Here is a 26,670-nt window from a genome sequence, read left to right as displayed (position 1 = left end):
GGGTTCTCTTGGCTTTTGTGTCTGCCACTCCGGGTTAACCATCACTTCTTGGTGCAATAGTTGCACTTTCAGTAAGGAGAAGGGCCTGTTTCCTGAAAGACTCCTTTGCCTGCTTTAAGACCTCTGACGCTCAGTTGCAGAGTTTCAGAGCTGTGTGGGGATGGAGCTCAGGTGCTGCCTCCACAGTCTCACTTGTACAGCCGGTGTCTCGGGCCGAGGTGGAACTTGAGCAGCAGTCCTTATTCAACGATGTGCAGTAGGGAGCAATGTAACCCCTACAAATTTCTTGGAAAAGGATTTGGTTGTGAAGGTTTTTCTCAGATGTCTGTTCATCTGTTCATGTTGTGGGTACATGTTGAAGGTGTGTGTTCTGTTTGTAGGGGATTTTTGTTTTTACTTTAGCAGTGTATTAGGTGCAGTCTCCAGACCCTTTTTTCTTTCTCATTGTGTGCATACCATCGTGTAATGAAGGGGATAGTGAGTTCCTTTTCCTCCCAGTTACTCAACTGGCTTAAAGCTTGTCTTTTTCCCATGGTAGAACTTATGATGAGGTTTCTATTTGCTATCTTGGTTTACTGTTCTCTTGTCTGATTAGGGTCTCTGAAGACGCTTGTCTGAGTAGTTGCAAGTATGCTTCTACTTGCAGTTCCCCACGATGTATTTGATATATTTAAATCCCTTAATTTAACTTAAACCATGACTGTTTTTCTCTGAGATATACTATGAGAAGTGCTTCACATCCTTCTTTCTATCTCCTTCAAAGCCTAACCTTGTCTTTGGGTATTCTGACTGGGAGAAGGGAGTGTTTCCTTCCTCCGTTTTTACCACATGAGATACATGCAGTGAGAGGAGTTCAGCTAAGTAGGAAAAAAATTCTTTGGTCTCAAAATTTTCTCACAGCATGATGATACATGTAAACAATTATGTCAGAGACCAACTCTGGCATGTAAGCAGCCTGTCTTGCCAGAGGATGTTGTTTGGATTGAAGGGCTGAGGAGATGTATTGTTGTGAGGGAATCTTTGCTTCTGTTACTGAGTTTGGCACATAGGAAGTAGGTGGCAAGAAGTCCTCTTGATACCTGCATGACATCACACCTGTCAACATTTACACCTTAGTCTGTATTAATATCAGAATTAGTGCCATGAAAGTCAGTATGCTTTTTGTAATGGAAACCATGGCATCCATAAATATGCAGAGATTTAGTATCTGGATGAAGGGTACTGGTCCTTTTCTTTCTTTCTAGAGAAAGAGGATTCTCTTTTTGTTGTGTCCTGGACAGAGTTGTTTTTTGAAACTTGGCTGGGATATAGAAACCTGGTTACATAAAGACTATAGAGCTTCATTTACAGCCAAGGAGACAGAGAAGGCTGAGCTTCCAGTACAAATGTTTAGTTGTGTTCTTGTTTAATTTCATTCTTGTTTAATTTCTATCCATTGTATTAATATATTTATGGATATTTCTGAGATTTTACACATTAAAACAAATAAAGTTTGTGTTTCTTTAACAGGAAAGTACCATATTCCTAGTGTTTGAATTCCTGCTACTATTTGAATTTCCTGCTATGTGCGTGAAAAACAGCTTTTGAGAGTCTGTGATGTGGTATCTGTCCTTCATTTTGCTTCCTAAACACACATACATAATCTTAGAGAAACCTGAATTGGAAGTAGCTGTTGGTAATGATCTGTAAATTAGTAATGTCCATTAGCTATGATATAACCCACGTAAACTGGTTGAATTTGGATAAGAATAGAGCATAATGCTCAAAATGTCACCCTTGCAGAAAATGAACTATCAAAACATTGGAACAGGCGCTTCATGCCTCTATATGTGTAAGTGCTTGGAATTTCTATGAGGAGATAGTGCCTGCTGTGAACCACAAGCAATTTACAGGGACAGATTCATATTGGCACATGACATCATAATATATACTACTTAGAAAGGCAGGAATATAACTTTAACTGCCTAGAAACTTTACACCCCTTTTTTCTGAAACAAAAGCAAATTTAGCAGAGAAGCTAAAATTGACTATTAAATTTATGTACTGCTCGGATATATTATGTCTTTGATCTATTTATTTTAGTTCAAATTCATTTAGATGTGTCCAGGTCTTAGCTGGAAGGCTTCTAAAGGCAACAAAATAGAGTGATAAGAGAAGAGCAGTTCATCTTATGACAGATGTTGATAGAATAATGTTAGGGAGCAATGTTTACTACCCATTCTGCTTTCTGAATATAGCTTTTGAAACACACTGATCTTATTACGGAATATCTTTTAATTAGCAGGCCTTTATTTCATGTGTTTAGGACATTTATATTACAGAAATAGAATTTTTCTACCTTATTAAACAGCATGCTGCAGTGCAGTTCAAATGTATTAGAAGTCAATATTGCTGATTATTTTTTCTCAAATTGCTCCATTAATTAGCAGAATTACATCTCTACCATTATGGGGTTGTCTCAGATTTCCAGTCTTCTCCCCCAAAAGGCAGTGATGTCTCATATTCTTGTCTTGCCAAGAAAGGTTGGGCCAGATGGTCCTTGTGGTGCCTTCCAACCTGATGTTCTATGATTTTATGAACTGTGTGCAAGCAAGCAAGCTTATGGGACTCAATAAAGCTGATAGTGGCAAAAGTTTTTTGGCTAGCAGCATTAGGTTGTTACTGCTTGTAATGTTTGTCATGATAAAGCTAAAGGAATTAGGTAGTATCTAAAATACTATTGATGCTGTGAATATTCCATTACTTTAGTTATTGGCTGTTTCAAAATATCAGGGAGTTGAAACTTCAACTTTGTTCTGAGTACTGGTACCATTACATCCATGACTGGTGTCTAGATTTTAGCAGAAAGTTGTCTTCAGCATTAGCATGTGTAATATGCAAGCTGAGCAACCATTAAGCCAATGTCAGAATCAGTGAGCCTTCATCCTGTAAAGCAAAGCACTCTCCTTTGTGAGAGCAAGGAGCAGTAGATCCAAGTGAACATGGAACACAGATTTAGATACATTTGCTGTTATCTAAAAAAAAAAAAAAAAGTTGCAGAACTTTATTTTCCCCACACACATTACAAAATGAAACCTGAAAGTACAAGAGGGGGAGAATGAAAAACAGTTTTTGAATCCTGCTGGGTGATAAATCAATATTCCTGAATTGTGTAGCTGAAGATAAGTTTATGAAGTAATTAGAGGAACAGGTAATAGCATACTTTTGAGGAGTCAAATATGACACAAACAGAAAGTGACGTTGTTTTGCTTTGTTTTTAAACATCAAGAATTGTCTTTTTTTTTTTTCTGTGGCTTGCTTTTTTACTTGAGTAAATTTCTTTGAATTCTCCAGGTGCTTTTCCCACATGTGTGCAAGAAGAGTAGCCAGTTAAAAGAAGTGACTGCTGTGGAGGACAGCATGACCACCATGAACGGAAGCTGCCTCCTTGCAATGCTGTTGGCAGGACTTGGGGTATTAGGAATACTGGAGCCAACAACAACAGAAGATACCCACTGCCACAGAGCTGAGCACCCAGTTATTGCATACAAAGGTAAGGGGTAAGCACAAAAAATACTTTTCCAGAAGTAGGCTAAGGATTGTGTAACCTTTTCATGTTTTCAATGTGCAATAGTATGGGAGGGAAAAAAAAAAAAAGAACATTTAGTTCTGTTATATAATAACCTGGACTTTATTCCATACAAATGAAATACAACTAGTCTTGCAAAGTTTGTTCACAATTTGGTGCTGAATGCATCATTGAAAGATGGGTGACTCATTTTCCTCTGTGATTAAAACCAGCTTCTGCTGTTGCATGGGGTTGTTCCTTTCCAGGTGGAGGCCTCTGCATGTGTACATCTAATTTAATGACGTGTTTCTTGGCCCATTCCTCCAGTGCCATTCTGAGTCCCTCTGAACGGCAGCCCTGCCCTCAAGCGTATCAACTGTTTCTCTGAATTTGGTGTTACCTGCAGAATTTACAGGCTACATTATTTCTTCCCCCTGGTTGTTGATTAAGGTGTTAAGCAGGGCAGGTTCCAGGATCACCCCTTGTGATATTCCACTTGTTACCAGCCTCATGGTGGGGTAAGGTCCATTAAACATTTACTGTCTGGGCTTGATCATCCAGCAGTCCTTTTACCCATCTGGCTCCCCACCTGAAGAGACATCCTGTAACATCCTAACTTGCAGTGAGACAGTGTTGAAAGCCTTGAGATAAATGACATCTCCTGGTCTTCCTTCATCAGCAAAACTAGTCATTTTATTAAAGAAGGCAATTGGGTTAGTCAGGAATGATCTATCCTTGGCAAATCCATACTGACTGTTCTCAGTCACCATCTTCTCTGTATGTCCAGAAAAGTGAATTCCAAGAGGCCTAACTCTATAACTTTCCTGGGAACTTAACTGAGATTGACTGGCCTGTAGTTCACACGTGTTTTCCTGCAACTGCTGAGGACCTTCCTTCATCTCTGTGACTTCTCAGAGATGAATAATGTCTGGTTAACTCAGTGTCCGTGTATGCAGCTTGTCTGATCCCATGGATTTATATAGGTTGACATCTTGCAAGTCATCCCTGACTCAGGCTGCATCTACTTCTGGCAGTTCTTGAATCCTGTCGCTAAACACCAGATGCCTTTGGGACCTTGTTGGTAAAGACTGAAACAAAGGATGTATTGAGTCCCTCAGCACCATCTGTGTCTGCTGTCACTAGATCACCTGCCCAGTTCAGGAACAGGCTTTGGAGAGAGTCCAGCATAGGGCAACCAAGATGATTAAGGGAGTGGAGCACCTCCCTTATGAGGAAAGACTGAGGGAGCTGGGTCTCTTTAGTTTGGAGAAGAGGAGACTGAGGGGTAACCTTATTTATGTTTATAAATATACAAAGGGTGAGTGTCACGAGGATGGAGCCAGGCTCTTCTTGGTGACAAACAATGGTAGGACAAGGGGTAATGGGTTTAAACTGGAACATAAGAGGTTCCACTTAAACTTGAGAAGAAGCTTCTTCTCAGTGAGTGTGACAGAGCACTGGAACAGGCTGCCGAAGGGGGTTGTGGAGTCTCCTACTCTGGAGAGATTCAAAACTCATGTGGACACATTCCTGTGTAACCTCATCTAGGTGTTCCTGCTCCGACAGGGATTTGGACTAGATAATCTTTCAAGGTCCCTTCCAATCCCTAACATTCTATGATTCTATGATTCTTTGATATTTTCCTTGTTTGACCTTTCAATACTATTGTAGCAGTAGAAGCTGTTCTTGTTGCCCTTGACATTCTGTGCAAGCCTTAACTCCCATTGAACTTTGTTTATCCTGAGACAGTCCTTAAATGCCCATGTGGTTTTTCTAAATTCCTCATTAGTCACCTTGTCCCTGCTTACATCTTATACATACATAAAGCCTTTTTGCATTGGAGCTCCACCATGAGTTCCTTGCTTTCCAAGGCCACTCTCTTCATACAAGTGGTTGTTGCCTTGAGTATTGGGATGGACCACTGAGGAATAGTTAGAACAAAGCAAAGAATGCTTGGAATGTGAATGTTGTGTGTAAAAAAAAAAAAAAAAAAAAGTTGTTTAATAGCTTTTTTTTTAATTTATTTGAATCGAGATTTTTCCATTAGTGTCGCAATTTAGAACAAGTTCCAAACACTTTGTAGCTATGAGGATGTAGGGATGAAGATATATTATATTACATATTGCATTCCTCCTGTATTTCTAAGAAAGTACATGTGTAACTTTTGAGGTTTTTTGTTCCAATGAATTAGGACTTATTGAATTTTAATTGAAAAAATATTTGTTTCCATTCTTTTCATAAAGTTAGAAAAAATAATGTTGTTTTTTTCTACAGAAAGTATTTTTATTCTGGCATTTTAATGCTTTAATAAGAGTAGTGGTGCCAGCTGTTCGTTTCTCCAATACATTAGGGAATTAACTAAAGTGATTGCATTCTGTACCTGGGAACTCCAAAACATCAATCTGTTGTGAAGGAGAGACTTTTATCTCTTGTTTATTGATGGACTAAATAGTAGGATTTATTCTCCTGCAATATCTGGTTTTCCTTGTGTTCCTGTTGTGTGTGAAATTTAGTTTTAACAAAAGCTATTTTTATCTTAACACACATACACAGAGTTGCCAATTAAAGTAACACAGTTAAAATTCTGGCACTTCTTACTTTCACAAACTAAGGGATTGCTGCATGTCTGTTTCTTTCGCATATGCAACTGTAAAAGCAAATAATTGAGACTCACTACCAGAGCCACATGCTAGAGTTCATTGAAAATGTGTTGGTTCATGAGTCTGATTCAGCTATAATTTAGGAGAGTATCTTGCACTTAGCTTGGTCCTGCCTTTCCAGTTCTAAGTTACTATACTAAGGCTTTTTGGGGACAGAGAACTCCTCTGTCATCTTATTTCAGTTGCATCTTCTGATGTAGCCACAGATAGTGTCACAGAATTTACTGAACAAAGCCAATTCCTTTTTGCTGTAAATATATGTGGGAGATACAACTATATAGAGGCATTATTGTCAGATTGTTACTATGAGATTTAGTAAGTTTTTCAGTGCAAGACTCCCTCTTGACCTTTGTGGTAAAAATATCATTAATCAGTAGGAATCTAAGACATAACTTTTATGAACTGACATATCTTGAAAAAGTTTTCCTTCACTTAAAATATTCTGACACGCTGTAGTTCATGCTCACCACAATAATTGGTTGGGAATCGTCAGTGAATCTTAGAAAGTACACATAGAAACATATTTATAATGCAGTATACTGGGGTGTCAAACTCATTTTCACTGGGGACCACATCAGCCTCGTCGTTTCTTTCAAAGGGACGAATGAAATTTTAGGACTGTATAAATGTAGGAGTAGTTTTTAAAATTACATTCGTCCCTTTGAAGGCAACCATGAGGCTATTGTGGCCCCTGGTGAAAATGAGCTTGACACCCCTGGAGTATACAGTATGTGATAGCTGGGTAACATAATTGGTGTGGGCACACAGTGGTTGACTCGTAGCTGCAGGACTGCTTGTTAAGGGAAAACAGAAGATATGAGACCAAAGGAAAAGATGACTGAGAGGTTTGTCTTTGAAGCTATATATTAGGAACGGACTACTTGGGATCTCAAAGTATAAAAAAGAGATGTGTGTGAGGAGCTACATTGTCAATGAATCCTTCAGTAGGAGTTGGCAGGATTGAACCAGCCACCTTCCCAATTTCTGTATTTTTCCTGTGACGTTTTTTGTCTTCATGAATGCCGGTAGGAAAATGCCTTCTCTTTCTATTATTAGTGCTGCTAGACCAACACAGAGTCCTGAAATAAATTCTTAACATCTACAAAACTTTTCATTTGAATACTGCATTAGTAGACCATTCTGTAAAGTCATCTTATAATAATATTAGATCCACCAGAGCTAAATGCTGTGTGGGATGCTGAACATCAGCCAAGGTTGAGTGGTAGGTACTTTAAAGCTTGTAAACTCAGTACTAACTTTACAGAGATATCATCTCTTTTGTTTTATTTATAACTGACTAAAGCCCCTTTTTGTAGTTTCTGGTTGCCAAAATACCAATGTACTTATTTGATTTGTCTTCCTTTGAGAAGCATGGTAGATTGAGTATAAACTATTAAATAAAACTAACAGAGTGAGAGTCTGGTGTAGTGTATGGATGAACGACTGCAAGAAACTAATAAAAAGAAAAAGTAGTCCCCAGGAGTTGTCATGTTGAAATATGGAAAAGGAGTGTCTCTCCTGAAAGAACCTACTTTCTTTCCACTGCCCATCAGAAACTGCTCACTTAGGTGATAATCCTGTCAAGCTACCTTTTGTAAAGAGGCATATACTGTTTCTACCACTGATTTTTCTCTGCTAAATATTTTTTAGCTGAAAGGCTGATGTATCTCCTGATATCAAATGACAAGAATTTCACCCACCAGTTGGGAACCTTTACTCAAGTACTTTGTTTGCTGGTGGAAAAGGAAAGTAAGTTGCAGAAGTGAGTGAGATGCATAGACTTTCAAAGGATTTTTGACATGATCTAAAAATCTCTTTCATTTTAGCTGTGTTATGCACTGTAGTAATAATCACATTGTAATTTGTTTATCTGCATAATAAATGTTAGGAATGCATAATGTATCTTTTCTCTCTCCCAGAGGCTATATTAAAAAAGAAAGTCTACTGTAGTTCCGAAAATGTTTCCGCTCTGAAATCTGTTGTCAGAGGTCTTTCCTAGACTAGACTAAGGCACTTTTGTGTCTTCCTTGGAAGCTGGATATTTCAGTTTCTCTTTATTTAAAGTTGGTAGGAATGATCACAGAGATCAAATTTATATAAAAGCAGACCTCTAAGTTGTGAGCTTGATTGACAGGATCAGCCTGGTAGTGTGCAGTTCAGTGTTTTATGTGGTGGGAGTAACTGTGATGATGCATGGTCTGTCTTTTAAGTTCCTTTCTCTCCAAGGAGGACTCTGCCTCCAGATGTGCAAAGCTGTGCTAGTCTTTTGAAATTCAGACTTCAAAAACAATAAAGTTAAAAAAAAAATCTGTCTGCATATGTTACATACATGTACTGAGGATTCAACAGCTTTGCTAGCATAAATTCAATAGAGGTTATGAATTGCGTGCAACTTCTAGAACTGGGTGCAAGTGACAGAATGGAGACACAGAGACTTGTAGTGAGATTATTTGTCCTTGCATACATTTCCATATGTTTACAATGTGTAAATAAGTATATTTCCTTGAAATAAATTAAGAGAGAAAAAGGCCTGAAATAAGCTGGACATAAAAGATAGACACTTACAATTTTCATTTTTAGTAAATTTTATTTTATGTGGATGTGCTTTCATGTGCCTGCATGTATGAAATGTTAGATCTGTAAAGTGTATTAGGGTTTACTGATTGTCAGCTTCTTGAAAAGCACACTCTCTTGATATAGTAGAGGGTTTTGTTTAACCTAAATAGTTACAAAAGGCTGTGGGAACCAAATTTCCTCTGGGTAGGAACAATGAGGGGTAAATCATAGGCAAACAGTGTTTAGAAAAAATGAGATGCTTATGAGAAATGACGACTGTTTATCAGAGTTGAACTGTGCTTACACACAAAAAAAAAATCCCCAAAGGAAACCAGTTGAGCAGTGTAACATTTGTTTAAATATTTCCATAGGTTTCAAAGCACTTTGCCACCCACTCTACAGAACCTCTGTGGTAGATGGAACTGATACTTTATTACTGGTTCAGAAAGAAGAAGAAAGTATAAAAGTAGTTACAGTGGCATCTTGTTTCTCCTCATATTTGCTGAACTTTGAAACCGTTGAACCTGTCAAAACTTGCACACCCAGCTGAAGATTCGTGCTGTAAACAGATCCCATACATGAGGTAGAACTGAAGGGGCCATGACAACTACTAAGTGGTGTGAGAGAGTAAACTGGAAAAAAAATTGATCCAACTCCAATTTCAGGTGTGAAGTTATATGTATTGGCTGTCCTGCAGATTAACTGCATAAAGATGGATTTCTTAGGCTTTTCTATTAGAAATAAAGTGCAGTTGTGACCTTGACTTAATTGATGTTGAGTGTAGAGCTGAGATAATCTGCTTTGGGGCAAATCTCATTCTGTGTTCCCATAAAGTAATCAGAATCTAAGGTTATGCTGTTTCAACAACAACAAAAAAAATCAGTTGACATAATTTTAGAAGCTGTATTTAGTGATATTTTAAGTACAGGCTGTGCTGTAAAGAAGTTATCTATTGAATAAACATGTTCAAAAATACCATGTCTCTATCCATAGAAGAAATGAACATAAACCCTTCATTTCTACTTGTGGTTAACCAAAAGAGAAAAATAGCATAGTTATTTTTTGATTCCTTGGTTCGGGAATCCTAAGAAATATATTTACTTAACCCTATTGTCTAACCATCACAGAATTCCCTCACTTTATGTTTGTCTAAGTAATATAGACTCAGTACATCGCTTTGCTTATTTTATCATGTGGTTTGTATATGAAGTGCATGCACTTAACATGTGCCAAGAGGAAATAACTTGTGGGCTGAATGAAGAAGGATTCATGGTGTATGAACTTGTTTTTGTTTGCACTCTCTTCTCTTTCCCCTAATCTTGTTGCAAGCTACTGTTTAATAGTAGTCTATTCAGGTGCTCAGTTTTTGCTTTTCCTTTCCACTGGTTTTCAAAAATATACTTTAAAGACCTCCTGCCAGCTTCAACAGTGAGATTGAGGTGTATTGCTTTTCATCCTCTGTCTTCTTTTGGGTTTTTCTTTTAAATAAAGATGATTGATCAGTGAAGAAAAGTTGATTGCTAGATATTGCAACTTTGGTTTGCCTAACAATAGGACTATGAGATTGCTTGTACTATGCTGTCATGAGCCAGCCCTTCTTAAGGAGGAAAATAATTCTTCCATCAGTTGTATTTTTTTTTTTTTTTTAATAACAAATCAAGTTTACTTTTACTTTTGTACAGGAGACTAAGTGTCTGGTGAAGAATAGCAACTTTCAACTGCTTACAGTTAATTTTTAAAATTACAGCTTTGGAGATTGAAGGATACTATCATCTTACTATTTCTTTGAATCACCCAGTTTCTTTGGTGTGCATTCCCATAAAAACAGGGGTGAAGTGATAATGTTTTAAATCAAGCATCAATTTACACTTCTTTTGGCATCCCAGCCAAGTGCTAGACCACCACAGAACATTAATAATTTTAGTAAGTTTCTAATAATTGAAAATCAGTAGCGGCTGCAATGGCTAGTAAGCTGCACAGACACATCCTATGAGCCTTTCTGTAGATTATTTCTTCCCTGTTGCCCCAGTGTGGAAGTTTGGGGCATGTGAAATCTCCTGGTTGTTAACGAAGCAGCTGGATGAGTGAGAAGCTCCTACCACATTCCACTAGCTGTACAAAATGGGCAGATGGAAGTAAAATCTGTATGTTTTTGTTTGTTTTTGAGATGGGCATTTTTACTGAAAGGTTGTAAAGCATCCGAACTGGAATATGTATAAGAAACGGATCAGCAACTAAGAAATGGAGCTCCTAAGCAGCTGAAGTTCTGTCATCTTCCAGAAGTTTTGGTATGTTTAAAGATAGGAGGAAACACAATATTATTTTACTTTTTCTCTATTATTTTTCCAACAGATGGTATTTTACTTTTTTTTTTTCAGAAGTTGTTCAAGGTATACTCTAGACCTCCTATTGACAGCTGTCAGTGTGAACGTTCTACTGATCTACCCCTTGGAAAAGGCATTAATGAAGCATATCCATTGTTTCTAAATCATCTGACACAGTGTAAATTATGTTTTGCTGAAGTTTTAAGTTGTCTGTACACAGTCTCCATACTGGTTCATTTGAATTCAGTGGTTCTCTCTCTTCAGGGACTGGGTTGCAACATGTCCAAAGATGACAAGTGTTGACTGAAGAGGAAGAGCCAGGTATATGGCTAGTTAGCATTGCATGGCTAAGGAGCCAAGAGTCGTCCCTTTTTAACTTGCCTTGATGTTACCCATTTGTGCCCAGCTCTTTGTGGAGCTCGTGGATGTATGGTTGTCACAGCCTGGCAGGATGCAGTTGTGCTGAGTGGAGCCAGTGGCCCTGGAGGCCCCACCACTGGTGGGGGTGCTGGTGCAGCCTGCCCAGCCAGTGGCAGCACTACTAGCAGCAGCACAGATTTGTGTTTCACAGGAAATGTCCTTAATTCAGCTCTTCTTGGTTACTTCTCCCAAAGTAACCTGGACTGATAGTTCAGGAAAGATGGTGGCAATTGCAGTTACTGGCCTACTGCTCCTGGGCAACTCTGTTTTCATACTTGGTAGGGACCAAATTTCTGGAAAGACTTGTTCCAGTGGTCTTCCCTTCCAGGTTCTGTGCAGCATTTATGGGGCCTGTCTTGCACTCGCTCGGTGGTACTGGCTGCCCTTACTGCGTGTCACTGAATGTTGCCTTCTGCTGGTTATTGCACTGACTGAGAGACCTGGGGAAATCTTGGCCCACTCTCGGGCCTTGCCTGCAGCTCTACAATTTCCAAGAATTTTAGAGGACTGGAAGAAAAGAATTTGTTAATTTTCCCTTTTTCCTCTAAAATTCTCACATGAACTTAGAATCATAGAATCATTTCAATTGGGAGAGACCCTCAGGATCATCGAGTCCAGCCATAACCTAACTCTAGCACCAAACAGCGTTCCTGAGAACCTCGTCTAAATGCCTTTTAAACACCTCCAGGGATGGTGACTCCACCACTGCCCCAGGCAGCCTGTTCCATTGCCCGACAACCCTTTCTGTGAAGAATTTTTTCCTAATATCCAATTTAAATCTTCCCTGACACAACTTGAGGTCATTTCCTCTTGTCCTGTCACTTGCTACTTCCAGAGATACTTTGAGTTTGACAGAAGGTGTGGAAGTAGAGAAGTGCAGTTAGTGCTTCTTCAAAGTGATATTTTTTTCACATGCTTTCTTTCCTGCCTCCCTTTTGCAGCACTGCTCTTTTGCTATTGACAAGACTATATGATGCTAAATAGCAGCTTATTTTGTTTGTGTAGCTGAGCATGGTAGAAACTTATTTGTTACATGACAATTTGTCACATTCAGGTGAGACCACACTTGTCATAAGCTTGTCTTTCCACTTGCAGTGCTCACTTCAGGTTTTGTGCTGAAGGCTTTCCGGACAAAGAAATGTGATTCTTCTCTACCATTTCTGAAAATTAGGAGCTCACCATTTTACAGCTAACTCTACAGTAAATCAGCTAATGTAGTTGTTAATAATGACAAATACCTAAAGTTTGACAGTGCTCTTTGGAACAAAACCAATTTCTACAAAGAGAAGTGCTATCCTGTTGTTCGTGGGTCATGGTTTTCTTTTCTTGTGTCGAGGGTTTAGATTGCGGGGTGACAATCAAACCCTGGCAGATGTATTGTTAACCTCCTCTCCCCCCCACTTCCCCCTTTTGCCCCTCCCTCTCCCCCCTTCCCACTCAGGACAGGCGATTGGGAGGGAAAGAAGGACAGAGAGAAGAGAGTTGGAAAAGTTAAAGATGTTTTACTAATGCTACTAATAAGAATAGAGAAAATAATACAAAATATACAAAACCAATCTTGTAAGTCTCAGCAACTGCAGAGCCAACACCCAAAGTCCTGGATTAGACTTTGTAGCCAACCGGAGCTGGATTCAGTCTGTCACTAGGCCTCAGATCACAGGGACGACCAGCAAGGTCCTCTCCTAATGTTGGCCATAAGCAGAAGGGAAGGAAAAAGGGAAAAGGGAAGAGATCCTCGTGATCTCCCACTTTATATGAAGTATTCACGTGAATGGAATGTTATACACCATTGGTCAGTCTCTCAGTCATCAGTTTTCTCGTTGCCCCTCTCGCGAGATGTCCATCCATGCTTATCAATAAGTTTGCATTCCATTGCTAGGTTTAACCAAAATATTTGTCGGGTTCTCCAGAAAAATGCAGCTAATATGAAGGCTTTAGCTGACAGGCAAATTCACCAAAAGAGAAACTTGTTTTTAACAAAACCAGGACATCTTGCTTGTCGCTTGCTTTTTTTGGCTTGGGGGTATCTTTTTGTGATGGGGGAGTGGAGGGAGTGGGAAGTATGTTCCACTTTGAAGTCCTGGTTTCAAGCTCTTACCAAGATTAGTGTCAGGCTTTACACTGTATGCCCTTTGTGTTACAGTGTCGCTTATGGTGTTAGTCTTTGTATTTTCTGCATGCAACATCTAAAGTACTGCAAATATTTTATGAGCTATAGTCTTGGGTAGAATCAATAGAATCAAGAAATTGTATTATGCTTAAACAATGTAAATTAAAAAAGTTTAGTATGTTCATGTGCCAACATAAGTAAAAATGCATCATTGCAGTCAGTTCTAGAAACAAGGTTTTGACAATTGAAGCATAGATATTTTCCACAAAAACAGAGTAGGCATTGTTATAACTGTCTGTAGGCACTTGACTTTATGTTTCTGTTCCCTACAATAAATAAAGAAAAATTGAGCAGGTTTTTTTCTAAAACTCCATATCAAGACCTAATACTGATTTCCCATAACCATACAACATGATGTCCTTCAAAAGGAATTCTGCAACTGGTTGCCAAAGCCAACATGTAAGTGTTAAAAAATGAAAGGTTAAGACCCTCTGAAGAGAGGACATGATTAAGGATGTCCAGTATGTTGGACAGTCCATCCCTCACCATCACATTCAGGGAGGAAAGCAGTGGCAGCACAGGGGCCAGCGCTGGTAACTGGAAGCAGGAACTGCATTTGGTGGGAAGAGGGTGTGGGCTTTGTGCTGCCAGAGGTGCAAAGTTACTGGGTTTTGACTGGTAGAACCTCCCAAGGGCAGACGCAGCAAGTAGGATTTCAGTGTATCAAAACACAGCTGAGCTTCATGGCATAGTTTTCACAGTGCAGAAAAAGCATGCTCATCTCTGCCTATTGCCCCGAATGAGTCTTAGCCTGAAGTGTGGACCTGCAAAGTTGATTTACAGTAGTAATTTCGTGAAAATCTCTCTTGGTTCATCCTCCTTCATTCACTGATTTTTTTTTTTCTTCTCAGAATTCTCACTCCATTCTCATAATTTCTTTTATTTTAGATCTCTCTCATTGATTAGCTTTCTGTACTCTTTCCTACCTCTTTTCTACTCTTAAATGATATGTTTCAATTTTGGGCCATGCCTCATATTTAGAGATTGGATTGAGGCATCATATTAAAACTGGACTAATAACACCATTGCTGTTTACAGCAGGCTCCTTACACCTCTTTTTCTGGACCATCTTGAACTAGTAGTTGATGCAAATGGGAAAATAAAACAGAAGGAACAAAAACTTGGTGCAGGATAACAATTTCTGTGTTTCCCTGAGGTTTTTTCTCCCCCTCCGTTGTCTTCCCATTTTATTTCCATCATTCTTATGGTCTTTCCCTCTATGCTCTCTATCTAAATTTTGCATAACATGGTATTTCCATAAATACACTGTCCCCTAGGCTTCTTTGTCTCTTGAACCATGTGAACTTACCCTTACCGTTTTCTCAGTATGGTGGTGTTGATCCAGAACATTCCCTGATTTTTTTTTTTTTTTTTTTAAACTCTCTGGATCTTTGCCTCAGCGACTTTCATTAGCACTTCACTGCCTGTGTTTTTAGGTTGTAGACCTTCTTGTGCCTCCTTACCTGGACATTATCCCATCTCTACTTTAATCTGCTTCTAATCTGATGAGAGGCTTCTGGTCATTTTTAACCGTAAAACTATTTTTTTTTTTAAACTGTGCAGTTTGTATGTGTTTTATGTTTCTGGCCTGGATGCCTCCTCATTTGCCTAAATATGTGTATGTACATTTATGCATAAGTATCTTGAGTTGAAGTGATACAACCTATAAACCATTCGATCACGTGTAGCCTGCTAGAGCAAGTTTGTTTTAATAGTTTCCAGTGATCCCTCCAATCTCTCTGCTTCCTGTCTAAGCTCTTTTCTTCTAATGCATGTTGAGGTATTTACTGATATATGGAAGACTCATCCTAGCTGTGAAATGAATGGGGGTGACTCCTTGGTTGCCCTTTCAAGTACAACACCTGACTCTGCCTTGTCATTCTCCAGGTGCACCCCCTCTGGAAATCCTTTGCTGTTTGTTTTCTCCTCTAAGAATCCACAGCCCCTGCGCTCCTATCTCTTGTACAGCCAGGCATATATACAATTGAAGAACAGGGTTGCTCAATCTGTTTCTGACAGCCTCAAGAACATAAATTTAATGATAACTAGGAGGACAGCAGTTTCCCACAGCTGGGATAGTGGAGAATCTAAACAATGAGAGGGCAGATTGCAATCCCTACTGTGTTTTTACAACAGTGGGTTTGAGTTTATGTCAAGGTGATGTCACTCAGGCTGATACTTCTGAATATTCCATTACAAAATAATGAGAACAGATGTATTCAATGACTAAATGGAGTGAGAATGATAGTTGAATGCAATCTGCAAGTGGACAGACATGAGTCTATATTGCATTTAATTGACTCATGAGGGAAAACTGAGAACTGAGCCCTCCAAACTCAAATGCTTCAGCTTTAGCTCTTTCCTTCTTTTTTTTCCTTAATTTTTATTTGTTTCTTCATGGTATTCTGCTGGCACGATATTTTAATGGTTCCTAATTTCAGCAATTAGTGAAGATTGGTAGGTCTTTTGCTTTAAAGCAGACTAGGATTTTGAAATCCTGCTTCAACTCTTTCTTGGCTTACTTAACAGTCACTTTACATTTGTTGTTCAAAATATGGTGAGGAAGATGAGGCAAATGAAAATTTTTAAGCACAATTCCACAATTCTTGGCAACTTAAAATGTTAAACATACTTAGTTAATATTTTTAAATACAATGCTATCCTCAAATGACTGATACTGAATAATTTAAAAATATAACGTCAAGTCAGGAGGAAGGGTATGGTTAATGAGATCTCTTCCAGCTGGCTTTCGTAACTTTGCAAAGTAGGTTTTATTGTTGTGGTGTGCTTTTTTTTTTTTTTTTGGTTGGTTTGGTTTGGTTTTTGTTTTGTTGTTGTTGTTTTGTTTTCTGGAATGGTCTGGGGCTCTACTTTCATGCTGGTTTTGTGTATGAGAGAAAGACAACTCATAGGGACTGTAATTGTATATCATGGCTGATGCCTTGTCACTGCATAATTTCTGTGGATCTCACAAGTGATTTTGAGTGTATAAAACCTGTGCTCGTAGCACCGAAACCTCTTTCATCTAGGTGGGCGTTCAATCATTTTTCCCTTGCACCTTCTTGTATTTGTATGCAATGTGTGTGTTTGAACAATGAAGCATAAACAATTCTAAACCCTTGTTCAGAAAAATAAGAAATAACTAGTCATTGCAGCAGATGTTACTGTCTCTTCCCTGGGGGCACAGACAGTCAGAACCCAAATTCCCTTTAATTATCCCAGTAATAGACATATGCGCACACATAAGAATGCAGAAATATGTACTTCTAGCTGGGGAAGCTCTGGCAGGACAAAGAAAACAGGAATGCAGGCTGGATTTTAGAAGGTTAAGGTGGACTGTAGAAACAGATTGGGGAACCAGGGCCAGGCAGTTGCTGTGGCTGCGCCTGCCCTGCCTGGAGAGCAGCATCCAGATTGTGGGGGCAGCGACTTTGTGCCTAATAAGAGAACCAATGAAATATGTCAAGAGTCAGGTAGAAGGAAGTAAGTTTACAGTAGGTGTAGGAAAAAAATTCAAGTTCACTCATTTAAAGTCAAGAGAGATATATTTTAAGTATACTGTATTTTCTGGTTTTCCCATTAGTAACAAATAAATTACTTGTAGCTCTGCCTCAGTACCTCTAAAATCATTCTGTAGCCCTAATAGTTGTTTAAAAAACTGAGGCACAATAAGCAGGTGATGAGCTTTCTGGAAAATGTAAAGAGGTTTATGGTCTTGAGATTTGTTTTATTACAGATAATTTAAAGTGGAGAGGATCTTGAGGAGCTGGCAGAGCTTCTAGTTAAGGCTAGAGCTATGTATTTATTTCTTGGCCTTTGCAGCTCTCTTTGTAAGGAAAGGCAAGCTTTAGGACTGTATTAGGTGGTGTTGGATAGTGGAAGCAAGGCAGCTGCCTTGCTTGTGATCTGAAAAGACCTCCAGAATACCGGATCTTGAAAGGGTGCAGTAGTTTTTTAAGTTCATTTTGTCTTTTTGTTGGTTTTGTGTTTATTTTTTTTTTCTTATATTTTGCTTTGTTTTTCATATGTTTGGGTTGAGTTGTTTTGTTTTCCCCCTTCCTATAAGCAAAGATGGGCTCTGAACTGCAGATGGAGATCTAATGTGTTTTCATGTATCTAAAGGGGAACCAAATGTAGTGTGGTAAGACTTAAAAGAGGAATCTTTTAGTTTGTGGTTGCTGATCTAATCATGATGGGCAAAGTTCTAATTCTGTCTTTTCTTTTATAGAGAACTGGATTGCATTAGCTAAGCCTGCCTAACAATTGCTTTTATTTTTTTCCTTGGCAGGAAGAAGTGGTGATCTAGTTTCTTATATCTTCCTGGATCCCTATTTTAGAAATTGTACAGTTCTTACTTCCTAATCACTGTCTAATTACCAGAATGCTTATATTTTTCAGTGTATTTTCTAGATTAAAAATATTAATTTTTATAAGAAATAATTTGTGATTGTATTAAAAATTAGGGATTAGGTATTATAAACACATATTCTTAGATTTCCCAATTATGATGTCCGCATACTCTTAATTCTGTGTTACTAAAGTTGGTGATATACACATCCCTGGTATAAATGTGTTCTGGATTGTAAGGGCTACATGCAATGTTTTCTTCATTAAAATGCAATACTGTGTATTGTAATGGACCTATCTGTCCTAATCCTTTCATTTTACAGAGGAGCTAGAAATGGTGTCAGCTGATACCACCTTTTGTTGTCAAACTAGTACTTTTCTCTGCATATGTTACATTCAGTCTGCTTATGGTGTACTCCATTTAGTGTATTAGAGCCTTCTGGTAGCAAAGACTGTCAGATTTGTTACATCCATGACCCTCTTTAGCCTTGACATCTGGATGTGAGGCATTGCACTGGGATTGACTTGGCTTTTTTGATTTTTTTTTAAAAACAGATTTGTCTCTTTCTGTAAGGTTTAAATGTTAGAGAGTTGCTTTTATATTGTTTGCCCATTTGCTTAAGGTTCATAATGAAGTAGTTAGTCCTTCCGCTACACTAAAAGTTACAGAAAAGGCACCTTTCTGGCCTTTAAGTAGCAGACTGGATCTTCATGCTCAGATTTTGAAATTAGTATAATTAGCATATTGTTTTTGCTGGGCTACTTCTAACCCCTAGAATTAGTCTTTTCTGTAAGAGAAATGGAAAAATATTTGCTGTCTTTACTTTCTTTGTTATATGAGATTTTTCGTTTATGATTTTCTTGTCTTTGCTTGTCTTTCTCAGAAGAAATGACATTTTTAATGATTAATACATCCAACAGGAATATATCCATTGTGAAAAAACCCATTCTGACCTATTATGCAGCAATGCTAGGCTAGGTTGAGGAAGCATTAGGTCCAAAGTAAGTACAAATATGTAAAGAATGGCTTTAAGTCATTAAGTAATGTACAACAATATACATTAAGTATAAATATGTCAAGAATGACATTACAAATATGTAAAGAATAACCTGCATTTATATGGGTTCAAACAATGTGTACCAGAAAGAGAAGCACCATCGTTGTTGTGGAGCTTTAGGGCACTGCAGCCCGAGGAGCGCATGATAGTGTGTTCAGGTGTAGCGTGTGTTTCTTTCCACTACACTGACAACCAGACAAGCCCTGATGCCTGAGTTAGAAGTCTATTTGCAGATGTGTTTTCAGAAGTTCATCTGAGGAAAAAAACCCTGTATCTATCTTATATTGTCACTTACATGTTTATAACTATAGCTGCTTTCTTCCTATTATGTACTTATTAAAAAAAAATATATATATTATTCTCAGAATTATTTAAAACATGGAGTCATTGTATGTGAATGCTGAGCAACACAAGTCCTGGACAAATAAGTTATGTCGTTGACAAACTAAGCCTCCGCCCATTTTGGATAAGCAGGGTGGATTGTGATTGGTTTCAGTGGTACAGCTGTTCTTTGGCTGAACTGTCATGTGAATCAATGAATTACCAGCAAGGGTGTGTTTAATGCATTTCTGTGAGCAGAGGATGCAGCGAAAGACCTAGAAAAGATTAAAGATTGGAAATGTAAGAAAAAAACATAGACAAAAGTGAATTGTAAAGGATGCAACATGGCACACCATCTTTCTTATATATATTTTTTTTTAACACAGAGCAATGCTTGTTTTCCTAAAGTTATTCTGACTGAGTTTATTATTCATAGATATATTTATATTATAATTGGAATTTTAAAAGAGGACTTAACAATCACACAGAAATTACTGAAGAAAATCTTGGTTTTCTCAGTCACAATTTTAAAATAGAGACGATGGAGTCCAGAAGTGTCACAACAGAGGGTTTACAAATGTACATAACTGTGTCCTTTGAGAGCGAATGCTGTAAATAAATGCAAAACAGGGTGCACTGAACGAGTGAACAGGTAGATCCCCTCTTGCCAGCCATGACACCTTGTTTAATAGATTCCCCTGGGGCTACTGAGGCTGACACCAGGGCAGCAGGCAGGATGGAATGGAGTCAACGTGGCACCTCACTGCAGAGACTTCTGACTTGTCTCACTGCATTTGATCGGGATAGTAATGTAACTTGAGTGTCACAGGATGGCAAGATCTGGGTTAGGTTAAAGTTGTCATACAGCTTCAGGAAGATGTGGATTATTGTATCATTCTTAGATTAGGTACATTTCATTATAAAATAACTTTAGCATACAGTAGTATATTTTAATTTTCTTATGATAAGATTAGTGAATTTGTTGTACTGATGCCACCCAGAGACTCCTGTTAATATTGCATATCTGCTAGTTTTCAACTATGATGGTGGTGTTGTTATTATTATTAAACACATGCACAGTACCATCTTCTTGAATAAACTCTGTTAGCATAATAATAATAATAATAATAATAATAATAATAATAATAATAATAATAATAATAATAATAATAATATCATTTTGCTAACAGAGTTTATTCAAGAAGATGGTACTGTGCATATGTTTAAGTTTGTGCTCAAAAGGGACACCATGGCATGATTTGTCACACACATCCATCATAAACGCTACTGAATTTTTTAATATCTATGCTAATCTTTTTAATGACATCAGAGGTCTTTATTGTCTTGTAACTTTGTTATTTATCATTAAAGATCATTTCTGAATGAAATACATGCCACTCTATTCCTTATTAGTAATTTCTCAATTTAATTTACTGTTTACTGTAATTCTACTTTAAAGGGCTGAGTAATGAAACTTTGAGTGAACTTTACTATTCTGTTTGCAAAGAACTGTAGAGCTCAGCCCTTGGCAAGTCCTTGGACAATGTAAACCAAGCAAGCTATGGCCTGTAGAGCAGATACTAAATTTAAAGCAAAACCGAGACAGGTATCTGGACTTTCATTTTTTTGTATGAGTATCTAACATTCTCTTGCCCAGCTGTGTTTTCTTAATCTTTTTTGTCTTTAAAGCTCTTTAGGAGGCTCCCTTGTCCTTTCTTAGGAGCTGAGGGGACTTTGGTGCATTTGCTTTGCCATAGGTTTATGTGTCATAGCAAACTTTATTTCTTATTAAATGTAAGCTATCAAAAAAACCCCTCCAAAACCTGAAACTCCCAGGAAAACCCATAGCATGTGATTCCCAGCATGTGAAAGATAGCTATAGTTTTCTTAGAATTCCATCTGTTTCGGTATCCATCTTTTAGTTCTGTGGGAAAGCATGCATTTTCTTTTGGGAATGTTTTTGAGTTATAAGGCCTGCAGATTTCAGTCCTGTAATAGTAATAATAATAATAAAAAAAACCCAAAACCAACCAAACAAACAAAAACACAAGTCTTTTTTTGCTAAGGATGAGTATCTATTGAATGTACCAAAGGGCTCCAGCATGTGTTGAAGAGACCAGCTGTTGTCATGGCTGTATGTATATACCATGATATAGTTTTCCATGGACAGGTTTAAGTCTGAGACTGATGTCTGCAGAATGGTAAACATGCATACTTAGTTCTAAAAGTGAAAACAAACAAACAAAAAATCCAGGTTGAATGTGTGTCTGAATAAGTGTTTTCAGTATCAGGAATAAGAAGAGAGAAGTCTTTGAGGACCAGGTATTTTACTGTACTGCACCCGAACTGAGGGCAGAGGAAAGGGAGGGGAATTCAGGGAAGGAAAGGGAAAGGATGTTGCTGTTTGTCACCTGTGATCATCAGGCAGTGCCATTAGGTTACACATCAGCTGGCCAGCTTAATTAATTTACACATTTATCTATGGTACCGTTGTAATATACAAAATCTATAGCTGTGTTATTTTCTAAAGCTTGACATGCTGCATTTATGTGAAAACTGTTAATTAAGTGAAATTATTTTTGTATATTACTTCATCATGAGTTTTTAATTGAAAGAAAAATAATTTGTGGACTTGAATAGCTTGTTATGTAATTTTGACTCTAAGGAGATAACCTGAAACAGAACGGAAAGGCCTTGTTTCACTTCAGGCATTTTTGCTAGATTTTGCTGTTTAGATGAAAATAAGTCTAATCATTCTATTGATTTAGTTACATAAATAGTGTAACTCAAAGCAGAATTTCACCAATAAGCTTTTACTTTTACAGTTCACATGGGTGTTTGATTTGTTTGATTTTTTTTTTTTTCTTGTGGTGTTTTTTTGTTTGTTTTCCCTTACAGAAGTGTCACAAAGTTTTAGCAGCTTTATCTCATGAAGGCTTATTCCTGTGTGACGCATGATGCCACTGTGACACATGTGAGATACAGTTTCAGAATGCTTGCTGAAAAAAGACCCCGTTCTAGCTGCCGTTTGCTCTTCCTGACCTTATTTTCCCCAATCATGAACACTGCTGAATGCAACAGGGTAAAATAATTTATATTTTGGAGGGACAGAGGTGAATCAGATTTCGGAGAGATTTCTTAGTAAGTCCTCATTCTCTTCTTGTTCTCTAACCTGGGCTTGTCTTGGACCGTGTGGCCCTTGCCCCTTTGCTTCAAACCTGAAAATGGTTCCAATCACCTGCCTCCTGTACCTTGAGGCTTTATTGTGCCTTTCTGAGACAGCAGGACAAGTGGAAGAGAATTGCGTCCTTGGATCTCAGTCTTCCCTGTAGTCTTCTGGCACAACTATACCTCTGGGTACTGAAATGTCCTTGGCGTACCCATGCTATGGGGAGCTACTGCTTTCCTTGTTTTACAGGAGACCACGAGTCTCATTTGCTGTACCAACGTGGAGCTGAAGTGATCCCATCCTCAGCTGCTTGCCTTGTCTCTCTTTCAGAGACGGCTGTTTCCACCGCAGCTCTGGCTTTCCCTGTGCGCAGATCTGCTGCTGAGCCAATAGCATTTTCAGCTCTGCGTATTTGTCCACAACAATCCAAGTTTGAATGTTAATACATTGATAGCCTGAGCTGTGCTTTGGCAGTTAAGGAGTGGACTTGTGTGTGGTTCTGCAAGATTGTACATCAGAAGCAGAAACCTCTGGGTGCAAGCACATGCAGATAGAGCCCAGGGGGCTGTGGCTGCCATCTCGAAGAGTGTGAATTCCAGTATATGCAAGGCAGAACTTCCCATGTCTTGTGCAGCCATGTGGGATGGGAATGTACCTGCTGAGGGACTAAAGTCATGTCCTAGGTTGTCTTTTCAGCCCCTCTGGTGACTTCTGCCCACTGATTTGATTGGACTCCCAGCCTGGATGCTCTATTCTGTCTTTAAAACCCTGATTTTTTTTTTCCCATAGAATATTTTTCTATGGTTTTATGAGTTATTCATCAGTATTATGATTTTGCCTGAATTTCTGCTACTTTATAAACTGGTTTTACATCCATTTCTGTCCCAGTCACAGTGCTTGATACGAGGAAAGGTAGCCTGCCTCTCTGCATCTCTCAAAACTGGCAGCTGTTTCTGGCTGGGAGAGTGTGTGTGTATTTCTTTTCTGGGAAGAAGGAGTGCATATTCTGTGTCCATATGGGAAGTGTCTGAGAAAATTTATAGAGAATTTAGGTACATTGGCTGATAAACTGCTAAACAGAATTTTATTTAGCTTTATTTTTCTTCTCCTCTTTTTCTCCAGTAAGTGAGATTCTTCAAGACTTACACGTGGATTTTCTCATCTTCATATACCACCTAATTTCTCAACTTTTTAGAACTTTGCAATTGATTGTTTCATACAAAATGCATGACTGGCAAGTTAAGGTTGCAAAATCAAGTACAAAGAAGTTAAGGAATGCCTCGTTTAGGCTGGACTGTGTAGCCCTACATATATATATAAATAGATAAATAAGTATATGTAAGGCTACACAGGCCTATAACATATATATGTGTGTGTGTGTGTGTATTTTTTTTGTCTCTCTTATGGAGTCCTACTAGGTTCTATACACAGCATCAGCAGTAGTAGCTGATGGCAGCTATACTCATAGCTATCTAATATGCTCTCCCAGTCTCTTTCCTGCCCAGTGTTCAGACTCTGATTTGAGAACCTGTCCAGTACAGATTTAATCGACTCTGAATTTAGTTACAAGTTCTGCAGAACTTGTACAAACTTGCATTACATGCCTGAAATTGCCCAGATGCATACAAATCGTCATTAAAAATGCAGAAGTTTTAGTTTTCTGACACCCAAGTGATTCTACTGCATGGTTCCATCTGTTTTTCCAAAGAATATGATGCTACAGCTTCTGCACAGTGTGTTTAATGGTTCTCTGCAATGGCTGAACATGTTTTGACACAGAATAACAATTTTCTCCTGGGCCCTCTCCTTAGGAATGGATGACCTACTTGTGCTAAAACTTTAATATTTAAATTAGGAACAAATCATCCTGAAAAGGGGAACCAGACATGGATTATTTCAACCCAGACATTTGCAAATGGAAAATATGCTCATGACTGAAGAAAGGAGCTTAGAATGGATGTTGGCAACCTGAGCTTCAACTGGTGATACCAGTGTCAAAAATGATGCTGCCACAGCACTCTCAGAGGGGTTGGTGTTGGCTCTGTTCTAAGTGGTCATAACCATGTGCTCACCTTCTTATTGACTGTTTCACATCTATTATCTTCCAATGGACAGTTCCACAGCCCATTGTGCCAGACATACATAGCCCTTTTCACCTTTCACATACTTTCCAGACCACTGCTTTGTGACTACAGTAAGAAAAAAACAAACAAAAAAAACAAAAAACAAAAAACCAAAACATCCAAAAAACCCAAACAAAAACAACCAACAACTGACAATAAAATAAACAAAACCAAACAAACAACCCCCTCAAACAAGCAATTAGACAAAATAAATGAAAGAAAATCATGCTCTGTTCCCAGAATATTTGTGTTCATGTAGCAACACTGTTGTATATCGAGCTAGTGATGTGAATGCAAAAATGACTGCTAATAATGCAAATGTTTAAGGATTTGGTGTGCGGTTGTTTATGTGTGTTAAACTTTGAAAGCAGGAATAGATTCGTATTCTGAATATGAGTAATGCTCCTTGCTGATTTTCAGCAATTCACCCACTTGTCTGCCCTGTTTCATGTAACACTAAATTGCTCTGAGAAAGGCAGGTTAAAATAATCCAGAGTTCACGTGAATGTCAGGCATTTTCCTTTTTTCATCCCTTATGTCTCAACCTTTTTATTGTGAAAATGATGAAAAGTCAAAGTTGCTTGTTTTTCTCATTGTTTTCCACTTGATCTGTTCCTTTTTTAAAGAACAAAGTAAAAAAACCCAAACCTCTACTCCTCAGCTGCTTCTGATGCACGGAAAATCAATCTGACTTTACTTGAGTATGTGAATTGCAGTTGTACTGTGGTGTTTTCTGCTTTACCTAAGGAGAAAAAACACATCTGGCTTATAAATCAGATGAAAATTTGAATACTTCATTCAAGCGTGTATTGGGTGATCATTATTTTACAGACCTGTAGTGTAAATTATGTGGTATGGTGGTAAAAGTCTCTTATGTTTCATTAGAGGACCATAGTGAGAAAACTTGCAGCTCAGAGTATGTGCAAATGTAATGTCGGCTACCTGATGTACTACAACTATGACATTTACAGTAAGAGTTGTATTTCTTGATTATTTTTAGAAATTGCCCCTTGGTTACATTTCTTCAGAGCAGAAGATGCTGTGGACTTCTCACAGTTAACATTTGACCCAGGACAAAAAGAGCTTATTGCTGGAGCAAGGTGAGAAATCTGTTTTCTTTTCATGTTGTACCAAACTGGATTTTTTCTTTGTTGATAATTAATATTGAACCAAACTCTAACATCAGCTTGCTCTACTGTGACTGCCCTGCCTTCCAAACACACTAAACTGACCAAAGTTAAAAGACACACTGCCTGCAATCAAGCATCCTAAGTCTTTACAATATTCTGATTTTTAAGAGAACTGTTCCTGGAGTATTCTCAGACTTTGGAAGCATACCTTAGAACAAGCAGATGCTGCGTGACAATGTGACAGAAGTTACCATAGCATAAAACTTGCCATGATCCTAATTTTGGCTACACAATACAGCTCTTTGTGCTTGGATGATTCTAATAATTATTCAGTACAATGCCAGGAATGATGTGTTAAAGACTGCAGAATTAGTGGTAAAGTCAGTGGTAATCATAATTTTTGCACAGCAGGACAGTACTTTGCAAGCTGTGATCAACAGTGACGCTGTCTTAGGTGTCAACATTGAAACAGTGAGAGTCCTTGAACACCATTTTTTCTTCTCAGTATATGAAGTATAGTAACACATTTGGTTGTCAAAAAAACCCAACTATTTAAACTGATTATTTAAATCTGTCTTCTCAAGTTATTTTACTCTTGAATTAATGAAGTTCTAGTTATTTCATTTTTTCTGTTAGATTTAGCATTGGAATATACTTCTGTTTCCCAATTTGTTTCTTGGTTGAAAATCAGGTTCAAAATAGAGAGTCGCATGTGCCATGAAAGTTGCTTATCTACAGGGGCAAAGCTTTCTGTGGAGATATGTATATGTCTCTGGCCCACCTGAAGTGGCATATTTTGTGCACTCATGTTGATTTTTCTATTCTGTAAGCTGCCAAATGAAATG

The 26,670-nt window shown here is 38.1% G+C and overlaps 1 protein-coding gene across 11 annotated transcripts in view; it reads left to right on the top strand.

Annotated features, from left to right (window-relative positions):
- The window catches only part of SEMA5A (semaphorin 5A), a 339,730-nt gene that overhangs the window by 101,452 nt on the left and 211,608 nt on the right, over window positions 1-26,670 (top strand). For all 11 annotated transcript variants that reach the window (XM_065830100.2, XM_071804451.1, XM_065830097.2 and 8 more), the window contains 2 exons: window positions 3,334-3,532; window positions 25,696-25,795. In XM_065830100.2, coding sequence (XP_065686172.1) covers window positions 3,400-3,532; window positions 25,696-25,795 — 233 coding nt within the window. In that variant the 5' untranslated portion in view covers window positions 3,334-3,399. The remainder of the gene's footprint in view (window positions 1-3,333; window positions 3,533-25,695; window positions 25,796-26,670) is intronic.

This window comes from Patagioenas fasciata, chromosome 2 (genome assembly GCF_037038585.1).
Source record: "Patagioenas fasciata isolate bPatFas1 chromosome 2, bPatFas1.hap1, whole genome shotgun sequence".
NCBI lineage: Eukaryota > Metazoa > Chordata > Aves > Columbiformes > Columbidae > Patagioenas > Patagioenas fasciata.
Note: the sequence above shows the minus strand (reverse complement) of the source record. Positions and strands in the feature narration are given on the sequence as shown.